The sequence below is a fragment of the Acanthaster planci genome, linkage group LG03 (assembly GCF_054643075.1).
Source record: "Acanthaster planci isolate LZ-2023a linkage group LG03, COTS_SCS, whole genome shotgun sequence".
Lineage (NCBI taxonomy): Eukaryota > Metazoa > Echinodermata > Asteroidea > Valvatida > Acanthasteridae > Acanthaster > Acanthaster planci.
Window position 1 is genome coordinate 25,604,537 of NC_141779.1, and position 16,235 is coordinate 25,620,771.

General features: G+C 39.2%; 1 protein-coding gene across 16 annotated transcripts; it reads left to right on the forward strand.

The window, feature by feature from the left end:
• The first annotated feature begins 427 nt into the window (after window positions 1-427).
• LOC110981097 (uncharacterized) lies at window positions 428-12,342 on the forward strand. 16 transcript variants are annotated; one of them, XM_087135143.1, is made up of 9 exons: window positions 432-735; window positions 2,559-2,728; window positions 3,328-3,407; window positions 4,393-4,468; window positions 7,049-7,409; window positions 7,805-8,119; window positions 9,350-9,403; window positions 10,264-10,441; window positions 10,950-12,342. In XM_087135143.1, exons 5-9 carry the CDS (start codon window positions 7,142-7,144, stop codon window positions 11,026-11,028), a joined length of 894 nt encoding a protein of 297 aa, XP_086991269.1. In that variant the 5' UTR covers window positions 432-735; window positions 2,559-2,728; window positions 3,328-3,407; window positions 4,393-4,468; window positions 7,049-7,141; the 3' UTR covers window positions 11,029-12,342. The 16 variants fall into 16 exon arrangements, 15 of the variants coding, with proteins under 15 accessions (XP_086991273.1, XP_086991274.1, XP_086991279.1 ...); XM_087135144.1 differs by having other exon boundaries at window positions 3,331-3,407; XM_087135153.1 differs by lacking the exon at window positions 7,049-7,409 and having other exon boundaries at window positions 430-735.
• Window positions 12,343-16,235: the final 3,893 nt, after the last annotated feature.

Sequence of the window (16,235 nt, forward strand, 5' to 3'; positions counted from 1 at the left end):
TTGACTCCACCATGTGTCATGTGTTAAAACACCCACAACTTCCCACTTTCCCCTCTAATTTCCCTAAAAAGTCGAAACCCTGTTATCTTTTCACATCAACCCTATGATGTCATAGTCATCTACAAACGTTGAAATATACAATCCCCCCAAACACCACTGACTGTTTTCCGGAACTGAAAGCACAAACACGTTTTAGGAAAACATAACGATCATTTTCTATTTCGGAGGGGGGTGTTTTTTATAAAATCAATTGTTCTAAAAAGCAAAATTTTTGTCCTGCCTCCGAACTATTTATACATGCTAGCGAGACGGTTGGGGTTCGGGCCACTCATCAGTGCAGTACCCTGGCTGGCGTCTGGGGATTCCCCGCTCGTGCACAATTAACCACCGCTTATCCGCATTACGTCATATGTTTGACTGCCTTTGATAAAGGAGTGCGCGGTTTTTCCCGTGATGTCAAAAGATCAGCTGGTCTTGGGGATTCACAGAATCCCAATATATTCGCATGACGACATTAGATATACAAATGGTGAATCCCTCATCTCGCCCACAGAAGCCAGTTTTCATTACTATTTACTACTTGACCATAGGATGACGACTAAGAAAAGAGGCCTAGCTATTTTATACGCAGTGCACTAGCTAGGCTTATTTTTCACCCCAACCGCAAGCATCAGTGCATTCTGTCTGACATGCATTCTTATGATCATGCTTACAGGAATTTCATTTTTCTGCAAGGTAAGACTGGAGGTAGGAAACTCCATGCATTAGATATCCGGACACATCGTTTAAGTTTCCCAAAAGTCTTACATCACCCAACAAGTAAATAACACTTATCCTTCAGTGTAAAATTTTGAGGGGAAAATACCGTAGAGTTTGTTTTTTTGTGCTCATATCACAAGGTGTCATGGGTTTATGCACTGGTGCCAATTAAGTGATGTCCGTGTATAGGCCTACATATATGGAACTCTTTCCTACATGTATGGTTTAGTTTTTGTGCTAGTTCATTGCTTTTCTCTTCAAATTTGGCTGTTGTACTCTCAACAAAATGTTGCAACATACAAGTTATCTTCCGTTCAACCCAAAACGTTATGGGGGGGGGTCGAGGGGCTGATCAGTAAAGTGGCCCACCACATCCGAACTTGATTTATTTCCCATGGGTCACTTGAGAGTATGTAGCAATGCTAGGAATAACTTTAATGTGCTTTATTGCCTTTTGTATCAGTATATAATATTTGAGATAGATTTGACGAACCCAATGGAAGAGTTACCCGCCTCTCCCATAACTCACACGATATGGGGACCACACGTGTTGGAATCATAGTTCATACTGTACCACGGTTCTTCTCAGAACCACACACACTCAAAAAAGACAAATATATCCACATGGTCACCGCAAACTTGTCCATAGTTAGTACTTCCACCATGCATAGCCTCAAGTCTCATCATACTGTAGATGTTGTGAAGACCCAAAAGGTGTGGTTACATTTTACAATTCCAACTTCCAAACAAAAGTAAAACCTACAGGCCTTCCCCAGTTCCTATGCGCCAGTACGGTTGTTTCAAGGACATGCAAGAGTTTCTGTGTCAGGAGCCCCAGGTTCATGACGTCATTGGACACTTATACTAAACAGACAGCACCACTGGTAGTGGAGGGGGGAGGTGGGGACACCCACCTTTTCAATTGGGGGGGACATCACACCCTACTCTAAGTCAGTCTATTACTGGCTGATGCCTGATGATCTGCTCACAAATAGCCCCCCACTTTGGAAAACGTTCCACCATGTAACCCCTCTTATTCTTTGAAATGTCACCATTACGCATCTGTTATGTGGCATTATCTCCTGACATAACCACCCCTTAGGAATTTCCCACTTTCACGCAGAGTTGATCTTAGACTACTCTTACTGCTTCATTGGCTATGGCTACTGAAATATCATCATTGAGTATTATATTAATCATGATGCAGTCCAACTTTGTATTGATGAACTTTCCTTTTCAGAAAATAAACTTACGCCTGATAATAATGCTATAACGAATGAATGTTACATAATCAAAGAAGTCTTACAGTGACTAATTAGAAGTCTTTTGTTTCTACTCCCATTTTATCCCTTTCAAGCCATTTACTTATTCTTCTTAATTTATTAATTTTTGCTCATATTACAATTTATCATTCTATACAGTTAAGTCCCACTGGCACGCTGGTACTCAACTGCTATCTACTTAAGTGTCCATTTTCAGTTTTTATTTTAAATAACTGTGACTTTGTCAGTAACACATGAATCAGCTTAACAAGCCTGACAAGTCTTCACCAAATGCATTATTTTCAACAGCACCGTGATAACTCCAGTCAACTGCATGTGTGTCTGTAGTACACATACATGTACATGTACACACAGTGAAAGCACATTTCGGCTGCACCTGTGCAGCAAACCACAAACATTTTGCATGTGCCACCATTGCTTCTAGTCAATGCCGTGCAGTACGTAACAGAAAAATTTTATTGAAGTTCAAGCATTTCCATATTCATAATGCTTTTGCTGTTTGCTTGAACCTCATAGCATTGGCTTGTTATTCATATGACCCAATTGCCTGGCTTCTGTTAACAACGACTTGAGGCAAGACGAGGATATGTGCACAGCAGCGTACAGTACTAAATCAACAATTTACCAGTGGTAATAGCTGGAAGCTCCACATAAGAGGAAGTTCATCCTTGGGACCAAAAGGAAAGGTGTTCACTGTACATTAACCTTCATTGTTGTATGTAATAATTGTTCTTGTAGGGAGCTACCTTAAGCCACCATACCATTCACTTCACTACAATTTAGAGACTCTGAACTTAACAGGGTGCCCACACCTGCATTGGAATTATTTCCAGCCACTTTTACCTCAATCATATCTGTTTGAGACATATTTATTTGGGTGTTACCGTCTTCAAGGCATTGTTGATATTGCTGAATGGTTAAAACATGTATTCAACTATTTTTTTCCTTGTAGAATCGAAAAACGTGAATTTTTCAACTAGTTGGTTCCAGGAATCTCCGGGTAAATCTGATAATCAACAAACTTTTGTCCAGGTCTCTAACAACCTCCAAATCCTGACTAATTTGTCTTTACATTAGGTGAAGATAATTTTTCCTGAAAACAGTATAACAGCACAAGAAATGTAAGTTCCTTTGTCATAGACAAGTATTCAGGACCAAGACAAAATCAGTAGCCTCAACAATTCCACACAAATACTGCCCATTCCAGTCAAACCGTTAAAGTGAGCACCCTTCGATAAAAAAATAACATTTTCATTGGTAAATAAAATTTATTTCCTCTTCATAGCAGGTTACATCATACAACATATAAAGAATACAAAGAAGACAATTAAGTCAAAAGGAGGCAGCAAACCAGCAAAAGCTTGTGTAAGGCATGCAATCAAATATTACAAAACAATGAAATACAAAACCAAAAAGAAGTTAATTAAGAGATATGGAAACTAGTAAACTACCACAAGACATAATTATACGGTACATGTATGTACAAATTATGAATACATAAATGGAGTATATCCAAGGTAGGGAAATAAGGATGGAATATTGATGGGAGATGAGTTTAACCGGACTCATACAAAATAGAAGGGATAACTTGCAGAATGTTCGACTTCAGTTTACATTTACAAGTAGTTAAACACTTCCTTTTTTGAGAGACAGCAGTATAGTATTCCATGTTTAAGGTCCAGAAAATTTGATGCTCTTTGTTTGGAGGCATTTGTGATGCAAACAAATTCCAAATGTAATTTCTAATGCCGCATGCTTCTCTCCAGTGAGGCTGTGTGACTGGTTTGCAGCCCACTGGTAAAGTTCCTATCATCCTGCAGAGGCCATTTTCATAGAGCTGCCTAAGCACAAATTTGCTTAAGTGCCAAAAAAAGGCTTGTGTAAAAAGCAAAGGTTACCAGCTCAAAATCTAAGTCATTGTCATGCTAACCAAAAACACAGGTGAATATCATTCCAAAACAATATACATCACATGGAGTTTGGGCTGGTAACCTGATTTATCAAGCAAGGTTTTTTCATGCTCTAAGCAAATTTTGTGCATATATAAGCATATATGATATGCAAAGATTAAGTTGTACATGTAGCTCTCATTCAGTACATGTAGTAACAAAGATATGCTATCATTGGAAGCTCCAACTTCCAAAGTTAAAGGCTATTTGTTATTGTGTGAAACACAGGATTGACTTTATGCAAATTTTTTCAGCATCTGTTAATTAATTGCAATTTATGAGATGTTTGTAATACATACATCATGCATGAAATTGATAAGATGAATGAAATTGTAAGATTTTACTGAAATAATGTCATTTATCATCACAGATCATACATGATTTCTTTACTTTGTTCACAGATACATTTTCTCCCAACAATGATGGCAGTTTTACAGTTTAGTCTTCTGATGTTATTTCTTGTACCACATGTCACAGGTAAGATTCAAGTTGAGATTTGGGTTTGTTTCAGTGCAAGTGAAATACATGCGAAAGAAAAGAAATGAAAAGGAAAAGGAGGTGAAACAAGAAGCTGAAATATGTACTGGGTATATCCCCTGAAAAGGGAATACATTTAACAGAAATACATTTCACACATAGGAAAAATGAATAAAACCTGGAATTCATGAATTCGGGATCTGATCAGACTGTGAAATTACAATGTCCCAAAGTAACCGTCATTAACTTTCAAAGTGTTGTTAGCATCTTTGACCATTACAGTAATGTCCTCTTAAATACGAGTAACATTAAGTGTATTGATACATGTAAGTAGGGTTTTTATGATACTGTGGCACAATAGCAGTTTGCATGTTTATTCTGAGCCATCATAGTTAGGCCCAGGGCTTATTCCCTGACATTGGTGGGGCCCGCCGTGCACTGTGGCCGGTAGCGCCAGGCTGGCGGCCTGCGAGATATATAAGTGCGATCGTGTGCCAAGCGTGTCAGTACCTTCGCAGTCAGTCCCATGTGCCATAGTAGTTCCAGCACCGTCCTGGTCAGTTGAGTTGCCACATGGTTTTCTTTACTGCTCCCACCGGGGAGAACTACTACGCTATACCCGTAAGTAAGCAACTTACCGGGGGATCTTTAGACTTAATATAAATCATCTGGGGACGAGTTTATAAGGGGAACTCCATCCACCTGGCAGTATTCTTATGGGGGAATTCGGTGGATGTAAAACAAGTTGTGCCTGTAGCTTACACATGTATAGGGCCAAGATCTGACTAGGAGATTGCCAGGGCCTATGAAGGTCGTATCATTAGTAGGGCCTGGAGAGGTGTGAGCAATTATTAAACCAGAGTCACCTTAGGCAGACATGTCGGTTTGGGTCTGTTATGCCCATGTGTCCCACCCTGTCCTCTACCCCAGTGCCTGTACTGCTCTCCTGCTGCACCTGGCGGTAGACTGCCCCAAAATGGGCCTACTTCCTTGGCTGCCTCAGACTAGACCGCTCGCTGACGTTGGCCGAGGACGACCTGGGGGTTGTGTCGGCATGACCGTCACAATACCTTTTACAAGTTGAAATTTAGATTAGTGGTTAAATTGATCGAATTTGGTTCCAAAGGTGGACTTCCTATTACAAAACAGTTGAAAGGTCATGGTAAGTTCACTCAGTTACTGAGGTGAAGCTTGTTTGATGGGTAACGGTGACCTTATAAGTTTGAATATCATTGTTCCTTTCAGAAAGAGACTTTGTATTTGAGAGGCAATGATTGTTTTTCAAAATAAGATGCACATAAATAATGTTTACAAAGATCGTATACAGATATAATGTTGAATGTACACAGATATAATGTTGAATGTACACAGATATAATGTTGAATGTACACAGATATAATGTTGAATGTATACAGATATAATGTTGAATGTACACAGATATAATGTTGAATGTACACAGATATAATGTTGAATGTACACAGATATAATGTTGAATGTACACAGATATAATGTTGAATGTATGCAGATATAATGTTGAATTTACACATATATAATGTTGAATGTACACAGATATAATGTTGAATGTATACAGATATAATGTTGAATGTATACAGATATAATGTTGAATGTATACAGATATAATGTTGAATATACACAGATATAATGTTGAATGTACACAGATATAATGTTGAATGTACACAGATATAATGTTGAATGTACACAGATATAATGTTGAATGTACACAGATATAATGTTGAATGTATACAGATATAATGTTGAATGTACACAGATATAATGTTGAATGTACACAGATATAATGTTGAATGTACACATATATAATGTTGAATGTACACAGATATAATGTTGAATGTACACAGATATAATGTTGAATGTACACAGATATAATGTTGAATGTACACAGATATAATGTTGAATGTACACAGATATAATGTTGAATGTACACAGATATAATGTTGAATGTACACAGATATAATGTTGAATGTATACAGATATAATGTTGAATGTACACAGATATAATGTTGAATGTACACAGATATAATGTTGAATGTATACAGATATAATGTTGAATGTACACAGATATAATGTTGAATGTACACAGATATAATGTTGAATGTACACAGATATAATGTTGAATGTACACAGATATAATGTTGAATGTACACAGATATAATGTTGAATGTACATGTGTAACAAATATTGGGGAAGAATGATCTGTAAAGCCAGACCCATTCATCAATCTTTGTTCTTCTGAATCATGAGCAATTTATCAAGGTACATAGGTTTTAGAGTAGTTCCCTTGGCAAGTGTACCAGTTTGCAGATGCGGCATGGATTGTAAATACAGAAATCAGAATACAGGTTGAGATAAATATCTGAAGTTTTTTAAAACACCAAGGTTGTGAGAAATAAGTGAAAGATTAAAGGATCTAAGGATAAACTCAGCCTGGTGTAATTTTGGGGTAATTAATGCCTTGTCTGAAAAGCATTTGTGCTTCTATCCATATCTTTAGGCCACTTATAATGCACACATAAATTTGCAAGTGGACCATTTTTCTTTCAGAAATGTCTGCAACGACCCCACTTGTCTCCCCAAAAGGAGTTTGTATATCACCTAGCAGTAGGGCAACCTTGAGATTTCAGTGGAAAGCTGTAAATGCAGACCCCAATGATGAGACACTCCACTACCTGCTATCTGCAGAATGGAACAGCAATTGTGATGAAAGAACCCCAAGTGCAAAGCATTAAGTACTGCACCACACAGGGATCATGGGTGTTGGAAACGACTCTCACAGTGCAGGATGTAACTGCCAACATGTTCAGTTTCTGTAATTGCTCTGTGATGAAAAATGGTGAAGTGCTTGAAAAAAAGCCAAGCAGGGAGGCTATGTCCAAGGCAAATATTTGGACCCGCAATGACTCCAGTGAGTAAATGTTTGCATACACCATCCCATCTTGTTCTTATTTAGTAATTCAACATAACCACAGGAGGTCTTAGTGTTTTGCTCAGCTGGGTCAGTTGGATAGGTTGGGAGTGAAAAATTTGATTTATTCACTTGTTGCCCAATCATATCTCCGTAAAGATTAAGCACCTAGAAATTATTTGTGTGTGAATTCCTTTTCTGCCATCTTTAAGACTGTTTCTTCAGCATATATCCAACATTTCTTTGTTTCAAGGATTTCTTAATTGCTTAATGTACTTTTGATTAAAAACTGTGCTGCAATAATTCAGTAAATAGGGTATGTGAATGGGCCTGAAGTGACAACCTGCTTCCCTTATGAGACTTACATGTATTTTATTACAATTTACCTTTGGCAGTGCTTTTGCTGTCACAAGAGGACGTGTTGATTACCCCAGGCAAAGAGTTAGACATAAAATTTGACTTGAAGTGTGATGATGGGGGATGGTTTGAGGTCATCAAAATCTACGACGATGGACACAGGAAACATTTAGAGTTCAAGTTCGAAGGCAACAATCAAGGTCAGGAGCCTTTCATCCTGATAAGAGATGGACTGCTACCACTGCTTCGCTTTCCAGCCCTAAGATGCAGTGATGCTGGTCGCTACCTTATCATTTACTGGGCCAGCAGGAATTTCGTACGGGTTGAGACACAACTGGAACTGCGAGTACATGGTAAGAATCACACAAGGATTTTGTGATGGGCGGTTGGGGTGCCTTTTTCAAACTGATCGATAGCTATATGACAGGGGATATGTGGTAGCGAACCTTTGATTGATAGATCTAGATAGACCACAGTGTGCAATCATAATATTTACTCCCTACATGTATGTGTCTGTCAGTTTTGTGAAGTAGTGTTTGTACTTTATAGTGATCATGCAAGCAGCATCATAGCTAATTGAGGGGTTAGGGGAAGGGGTACGTGATGGCGGGAGGCGACAAGGCACTCACCTCCTCCTACAAAAATTCTTCACTCCCAGTCACCCCTGCAAGAAAATTTGCAAATGGAGACAAGAATAATAGTACCACTAAAATCTGAGGGTGCTTGCAAACAACTTGTCATTTGTTTTCTTGCTTTTTTTATTGTGGAAGAATTTCTGTAGTTTAACCTTGTTTTGTGATGGTTGACTCTGAGGGATTGTCTACTTCTGACAGTCCCCTACACACAATGGTATACCCAGGTGGGGAGTGCTAACTTTCCCTGCGCATGCGAGGTGGATCGACTTTTCCTGTGTGAGAATATACTTAATATATGCTTTTGAAAATTTACGAAATTATTTTACAAACTTTACACAACAGATTCATGTGACTCGAAGAAGCCACTGTTGCGATGTTCTGATTAAGTATCATTATGTCTGTTATGCAAAGGTTGACAGGTGTAACAAAAATGGGATACACCCCTCCCCTACCTTCTCATGGTATAGCCTCATAGCTACAGAGCTGGAAATTGGAACCATATTGCACAATTTCTCCTGTAGGAGTATGCAATACATATGCATGTTCCTGAAGTTAATTGTTTAAAACCTAGTCCAGTTGTAAATCTTGTTCCACTGTTCGGAAGTAAATTGTAGCAAGAGTGTGTGTTGTTGAATGTTCTTTTCCATGTTAACAGTGGCTTGCAAAAAAGGTATAACACTATTGATTTTAAAAGTCCCTCTGCAGTTCACCGTGCTCCATATTGGCTCTTTGAAATGCAAGATACATATGTAAATCGTGTTTTTGGTGATAAAATTTTTGGCTGTAAAGCCTACATTTCTGTAGAAAGAGGATTTTAGAGGGTCTGCTCAGGCCGTAAGATACTTACATTTATGCTGTATCTGCCGATTCAAAATGTGAACACAGCATAATAAAGTTTGATGAAATGAAAATGTTCAAAAGCTGTTGAACTTCTTTCCAACAATACAGCTAATGAGTCAACCTGCCCCAAGCCTACTGCCATCGCAGGAATGTTCACAGGAGGTAAGCCATTCATCAGGTTTAATACATGAGGGATTGAGTGCATTATAAAAACAACATGAGATATCATTGAATTGATGCATGGACTCCTTGTCCCTGTTGGCCTTGTAACAAGTGGGTTCAACTGCTGATTGGTTCCCATGCATGATGCACCTCCAATGTCAACGCAGAGATAGAATGATTGGGAACAGCGTACTGCCTTCTCTGGTAGTGGTACATGTATCTTGTCATATCTCTGTCTTGGATACTATCTGTTCATTGGCCCAGAACAATCACGTGACACGCGATATGTTGACCACTGTGGTGCGAGATATAACGTTTTGAACACCCGAAGGATGCATGTGCCCTGAGGTGAAGCCGAGGGTGCTATGCGTCTGTCTTCAAGAATTTATCCAACGAATCAGTGGTTTTGCTCGTATAACAGACTTGTTCCCATCACTGCAGTGTATAAGGTTAACACAGGGTCTGTTAACCAGACTATGTGACGTGTGAACTTGTACTCTGATACTCACTCCTCGGGCATGCATAGCACCTTGGCTTTGCCTCAGGGCACTATGCCTCCCTCGGGTGTTCAAAACGTTATATCCCACATCACAGCAGTCAACAGTCGTTAATTGATGAATGCCATACAGTGAATAACTTGTCAGCAAAGCACAGATTTCACAGTCATCTTGGTAACAGAGTTTTGTCATTTAATTATTCTGCATGGAGCCCAAAGGATTTTCTTATAGTACATGTACCACTTCACTGAGGACAAATATAAAAAGACTTGGCTACTCCAGTGAACACCACTCAAATTGAAATCATGTGTATGCCACAAGACATACATGTATACATCAACCTTTCCTTTTGCTTTCTTGCAGCAGGTGAGAGTCTGACTAAGAGTTCCAAGTCACATGACAGGCCTACTTGTAATCCTGAAAGTGGTACCTGTAACAAAGTGGCTATCGGAATTGGATTCCCCATCATGTTTGCTTTGGGTGGGGCATGTGTGTATATATTTATGGCTTGCTGGAATCGTCACCACAAAAAGAAAATGAGGTAAAGAAAAGATTTTTACCCACAGGTTTACATTTGAAGGTTGTATTATTTCTTGTCTCAAAACACAGGTTTTTGTGATAAGTGTGAAGCAGTAAGTTTGAGAGTCATTTAGAGAACATTCTTCCAAACCCCTTAATTTTTAGATCTCCTTAACAATTGAAGGAAGAGTTGACCATTTGCAGCCATTCTGAAAAGATTTAACCAAGTTACCGGTATGTCATCCAGCATGCTACGTTTTGAAGGCATTTTTAAGTTACACATTTTTGGAAATTTTTTTGAGAATCCAATGAGAGTACCCATTTAGCACCTTAAGTGTATCCCTCTTTTATCAGCAAGTTGTTAATTCCTACCAGCAAAAGAGGTATTCAACCTGGCCTGCATTCTAATTTGTAGCTGGTTATAGGCATGATACAAACTTATGATTTGAGTTACGAGACCTAAGTGTAGCAACATCATGCATTTTCTTAAGAACATTGCATTCACAGAGTTAATTGTAATTTTTTTTCAGAGTAAACAAAGAGGAACCTGAGAAGTGTGATACATTGTTGAGACAGCAAGGGCCTAATCCTGACTCGGAGCAAACTTAACACATCGCTGCCAATATAAACTTGGCTGCTTGAGTAGCGAGATGCCTTTTTGTGGAAGGTCTTCACCACCACACACAAGTGCCCTCACAGTTTCCCAGCAGCTGATCCATCACCTCATACTACAAGGGAATATGATCATGCTCTTTCATCACAAATGTTGGCATATATAGATCATCCCATTCAGGATAAGAAACTTTCCTCTCTGACCAGTTGTACTATTAAACAACTTCAAAAGAGTAGGATTTTTACTTATCTAGGTGTGGACCCAGGGAAGATGGACCAAAATGTTTCAGATAAAAGAAGTCTGAAGTTGCTTAATTGTGCTTTAGTAAACACATATTTTGGTGACATGTTTCTGAAATTTGAGACCCCTTTAGGTTGAATGCAATTATAAAATGCCTATGGAGGTAGAGCGTGGCCTTATCTTTATTTGCAATGATCAATTTGAATGTTACCATTTGTTTTAATATTTTATCTTTCCATGTAGAATTTATTGTTTGATAATGTTAAGAACTTGAGAACATTTTTGAAGATTTTGCATGGTGAAAAGTAGAATCTTTTTTGATCAATACATTTGAAAAGATTAATGAAGATCTACAATCATCATGGGTTGTATGAGTTACTATTTGTGTGTCTACATTGTTGCAGTATAATTGTATACTATTGAGATACACGTGTATTACAGTGGCTGTACTGGCAAAGAAAATATGAATGATATGGAAATTATGAAAAAGCCTAGGGCCTAATTCATAATTGTAAATTTTGCTGTATATTTAAATTTTGCTGGAAATATTTAGGAACTCAGTTTGTTATTGTATATACTGCACTGTGACAAAAATGCACTTTTCTTTATTCATACTGTTGCGCTCCCGCAAATCTTGGAATTCTAGCGCCCCCTAGTTTTACTCGTTCTCGGTCCTTGCATTTCTCAGGGTCTTTATTTAGCTCAGCTATGCATTATGGACATATATTTTGTATTAGGTTATTCATGCTGTACTCTGGCGTGATCGCGTGTTCCGATGCGAGAGCGGTACGAATTAGCCCAGGATGCTAGTGAGAGTCGTAGCGGCCCGTCACCGGTACGTCCGAATCGATTTGCCGGCGAGACACCCGTACCCACTCCGTCTGACTTGCATTTCCAATGGTCCTGCCAAACCATAGTTTAGTTACACTCATATACAACTTCGCCTCTCTATAACCTTGCCTTTTGTGTGTTGTATTATGTTAAGCTACACCTTCTTCAATCCCACATTGAACTTTGATGAAGAGAAGTGAGAGCAATAAACCAACCATACAGTTTGACTATCACCCAAACCCCTTGTTTCACGTCCACCCTTTAATAAATTGTTGACCCCAAATATCACATCCCGTAGACACTAATGAAGTCCATGCTACCATCGACTTGATATTTAGGGAACGCAACAATACCAAGTTGGCAAGAATCATTTCTGTGTGTTTGACAAGAAGAAAGTGGAAATTTGCCCATTGTAATGTGTGCCTGACATTTTACACACAAGTTAACGGCATGTACATGTACATACATGTACTCAGTGCTTTGGATTGTTGCGGTGACTTCATTTGCATACGTGCGACGCGCACTTTTAGCCTATCAGCATACGCGTGCTGTTTTCAGCCGGCCCTGCCGAAAATCTGTATCACATAAGTGCTCTGTTCGCGTCCAGAACAGCCCTGTGGGAAGAAGCGATCCGGCACCAGAAAGAAGCAGGAAGACGATGACAAACTAGAAAGAAGGGTTATGATGATAGGAAAACAGACGAAAAGCAGAAGTAAGCCAAAGTAGAGACACGAAGAGGCCTGAAGAACTGAGGTTTATAATAACCATAATAACTGTACATTTATATATAACGGGTTTGCCCTTACCCAACGTATATTGCTTCTGATTTATTTACATCCAAAATAACTGTACAGTTATTACAGTGAAGCGAACATGGCCACGTACAGACAGTAGACTTAGAATAAACGAAGGGGCGTATGCAGGTTGAATTTACGGTTATTCACCCCACCTGACAAAGAATAATCACTTGAACTTGAAGGATGATTTTGGATGTAAATAAATCAGAAGCATAATTGAGAATTCTAGAAATAGTTCTCCACTGCCTTATGAATTGTCTGTCTTTGTCTTCGGGATTCCGCGTCAGAGTAACGGTTTAGGATCAGGCTATTATTCCAACAGCCCAATTCCAACTTTTCCCTTGCGTTGTGCGCCAAGCGTCCTTCCCCTCTCTTCCCCTTTTCCCATCCATGAAGTCTACCGGGCTTTGATAATTTATAAAGACCTGTCCTCTTAAAAGTGTGTGGCGACATCATCACTGCTGTGGGTGAAACAGGTAGCTCAGCAAGCGTCACCAATTCCTCCAGGTTGAACCTGGCGGGTTAATTTTAGGGATTTGTTAGGCCCAGTGCAGGTCAAGTCCCGTATACCCGTTACATTACATGAAAATTATAACTGAGAACAAAGCTTATATAGATGGATAATTTGGTATTTTTTTCTGATACATATCTAAATCTGTGGCGTATCAAGCTTTTGGTGTCGGGTGGAAAGGGCAAATTCAAAAGTGAATGTGGCTTCGACATTCAACATGAAAAAAAGTTTCAAAAGCTTTACTCATGGTCCCCACGTGACATCCATGCTTTTATTTCATGGTGTTGCCTACTTACGGTTTTGGGGCTAATGTTTGATAAAATTTGATAAATCAAACTTTTTTATTAATATTTGATTTGAAAAACGAGTCGAGGGGGACAAGTTGCTCCTAATTTCCCCGGCCATACGCCACTGGTCTAAATGGCCGAGACCAACTACCGGTAGCATTTCAAAAGGATTTTGTTGAGTCAAACAATAAAAAGAAAGACCACCTACTGAATGCTGAATTTACATCATGGCATGCATGCTTTTTGTGTTTTGTTGGCTTTGGTTACCAAGGCTTGCAAGGTACACATACGGGTCATGTTTTGGGGTCATGGTTATAACCCCTAGTGGATGCAGTTTTATACCCCTATCTAACTAGTGAGAATCACAACACAATCAGCACATTCTAATGTATATTAATATGCTTTTTGTGTCTAGAAACCCGTTTCATACATTTGCAGCTCTAAAAACAGTATTCTAAACAGCGTTGGTAAGAGTTCCATCATGTTCCATATAAATGTACGTGTACATCAACCATTTTCCCTTACAGTGGGTTACTAGCCATGTGGAAGTGACTTGTTCTCAGTAAAAAGTCAAATATAGCGAAGAAAATTTAGAGCATTTACTTGGAAAGTACAATTTTTCAGGCTAGTCTATAAGCTGTCACTTTGACCAGATTATCCATCTGCTACTTGTGGGAATGATCAGCCTTCTGCACTTAATGTTTGAATATAAAATGGAAGTGGGCTTCACGAACAGAACAGGGAACAAAAGCAAAAAACTGGACTATCATTCCTTCCTCCACCATTAACTATGTTTACTTGAGAATTATGGACAACACTTGATGCCCCTATGCACAAACCTATGAGACTTGTCTGAAAAAAAAAACACGTACACGTAAATATTTGCTAAGCTAAATTTCACTTTTTATACTGTAGGCCTACTAAATACACTATTTCCATTTTAAGACTTAGTGTTTACGTGTCTTATTGTCTTCTTGTCTAATTTGTGTCATAATTATTGTATTGTTTATAATAATGTGTATTATTCCTAATTGAGATCCATATCCGACAAGCACTGCTTCTGTGGAACCCCATCCACAACCATTTTCCTTCCTGTTATATCTTTACTGCATTATAATCAGGTAGAAACAAAGAATGAACGAATGAATGATTGTAAAGGGAAAGTGTTGCCCTAAATGGAACTCTTTCCCTTAAGGCCGGGCTTGAACTAGCATGACTGGAAATCAAACATGAAAGCAATGAAATTGAAAGGGCACTTACATGTAATAATATCATCGTTATACGTCAAATTATGGGTCTAATATGGTAAGCATGCATGGTATCAAGGGGGCTCATACAAAAGCAACAAGGGAATTTATTTTTGAGCAAACTTGAAATTTCACACGAAGTATGTAGCCGGAGCAAACTTTAAAAGTCACAGAAGTGTGTCGAACTTGACTATGGCTGGACGTACGTAGAGGCGCTATACGATCTTTGGTACTGACGCAAACTGCAACTGAGCCAAAGAGTTTGAGAATCGGAGACGTGATACTACGGAAGCGAACATGACTGGAAAAAAATTGGGCCTGCAGGCGATTTCTCCCGGACGGATTACTATTTCGCCCGGGCGAATTACTTATTTCGCCCGGGCGAAATAGTGAACCACCTGGGGAGTGGCGTAGATTTGTGTGTCAGAATGCGGGATGATTTCCGGGGGGGGGTACTTAGATAGACTGTTCCGACATTTTTGCGCGCCATTGTGTCGAAGATGCAAAGTGACTCATGAAGTGCCATACACGAGTTTAATGAAACTCTGCATGCATGAAAAGACAATCATACTCAATACAAATAATCAATAGATCTGTACATTATCAGTTCAATTGAAGATGTTGCAATGACCATTTGAAGTTTGGGGCCACGCGCTTGCCAGCGTGTCCTAGCAACGTGTGCACGTGGAAAAAAGTGTAGGCTTTTGGCTGCTTCGGAAAAATGAGCACTACGCGAGAACAACAGATTCACAAAATATAGGTGAAAAATGAATGTAATCAGTTACTCAAAAAAGTCTGGAAGACCCAAAGCGTGAAAAAATGCAATGTGAGGTTAGAGAGAAAACTGGAGTGGGCGGAAACCGCCCCGGCCTTATTTTTGGGGCGGGGGACAGACCAAAGAAAAATGGACCGTAGATTGTAGAAAAAAACATTTTGCCCTTTCCCTCAACCCCAACTCTGTGGCTCCCCCCCCCCAAAAAAGCAAACTCTGGGCACACTTCATGAGAAACTTTGCAATTGAATTGATTTTGAATGAAAAAAGTATTCAGAAATCCTTTTTTTTTTCTTTATACGAAAACGTGAGGGATGATCCATCCCCTGCAAAAGCGAGCGATTATATACACCCAGTCTCCTGGGATACTAATCCGCCCGGGCGAAATAGTAATCCGCCAGGGCGAAATAGAAGGCAAAAATTATTTTTTCAGTCATGTCCTATATACGCTTCCGTATGATTCACACCGGCACCACGTTCATGTACAGGTACATGTACAAGACGTACATACGAGAGGG

Bases quoted from the DNA above. Each gene is read 5' to 3' on its own strand.
- LOC110981097 (XM_087135143.1), top strand. From the start codon at position 7,142: ATGCAGACCCCAATGATGAGACACTCCACTACCTGCTATCTGCAGAAT. The intron at 7,410-7,804 runs GTGAGTAAATGT...TACCTTTGGCAG, and splicing joins TTGGACCCGCAATGACTCCA to TGCTTTTGCTGTCACAAGAG. The intron at 9,404-10,263 runs GTAAGCCATTCA...GCTTTCTTGCAG, and splicing joins CGCAGGAATGTTCACAGGAG to CAGGTGAGAGTCTGACTAAG.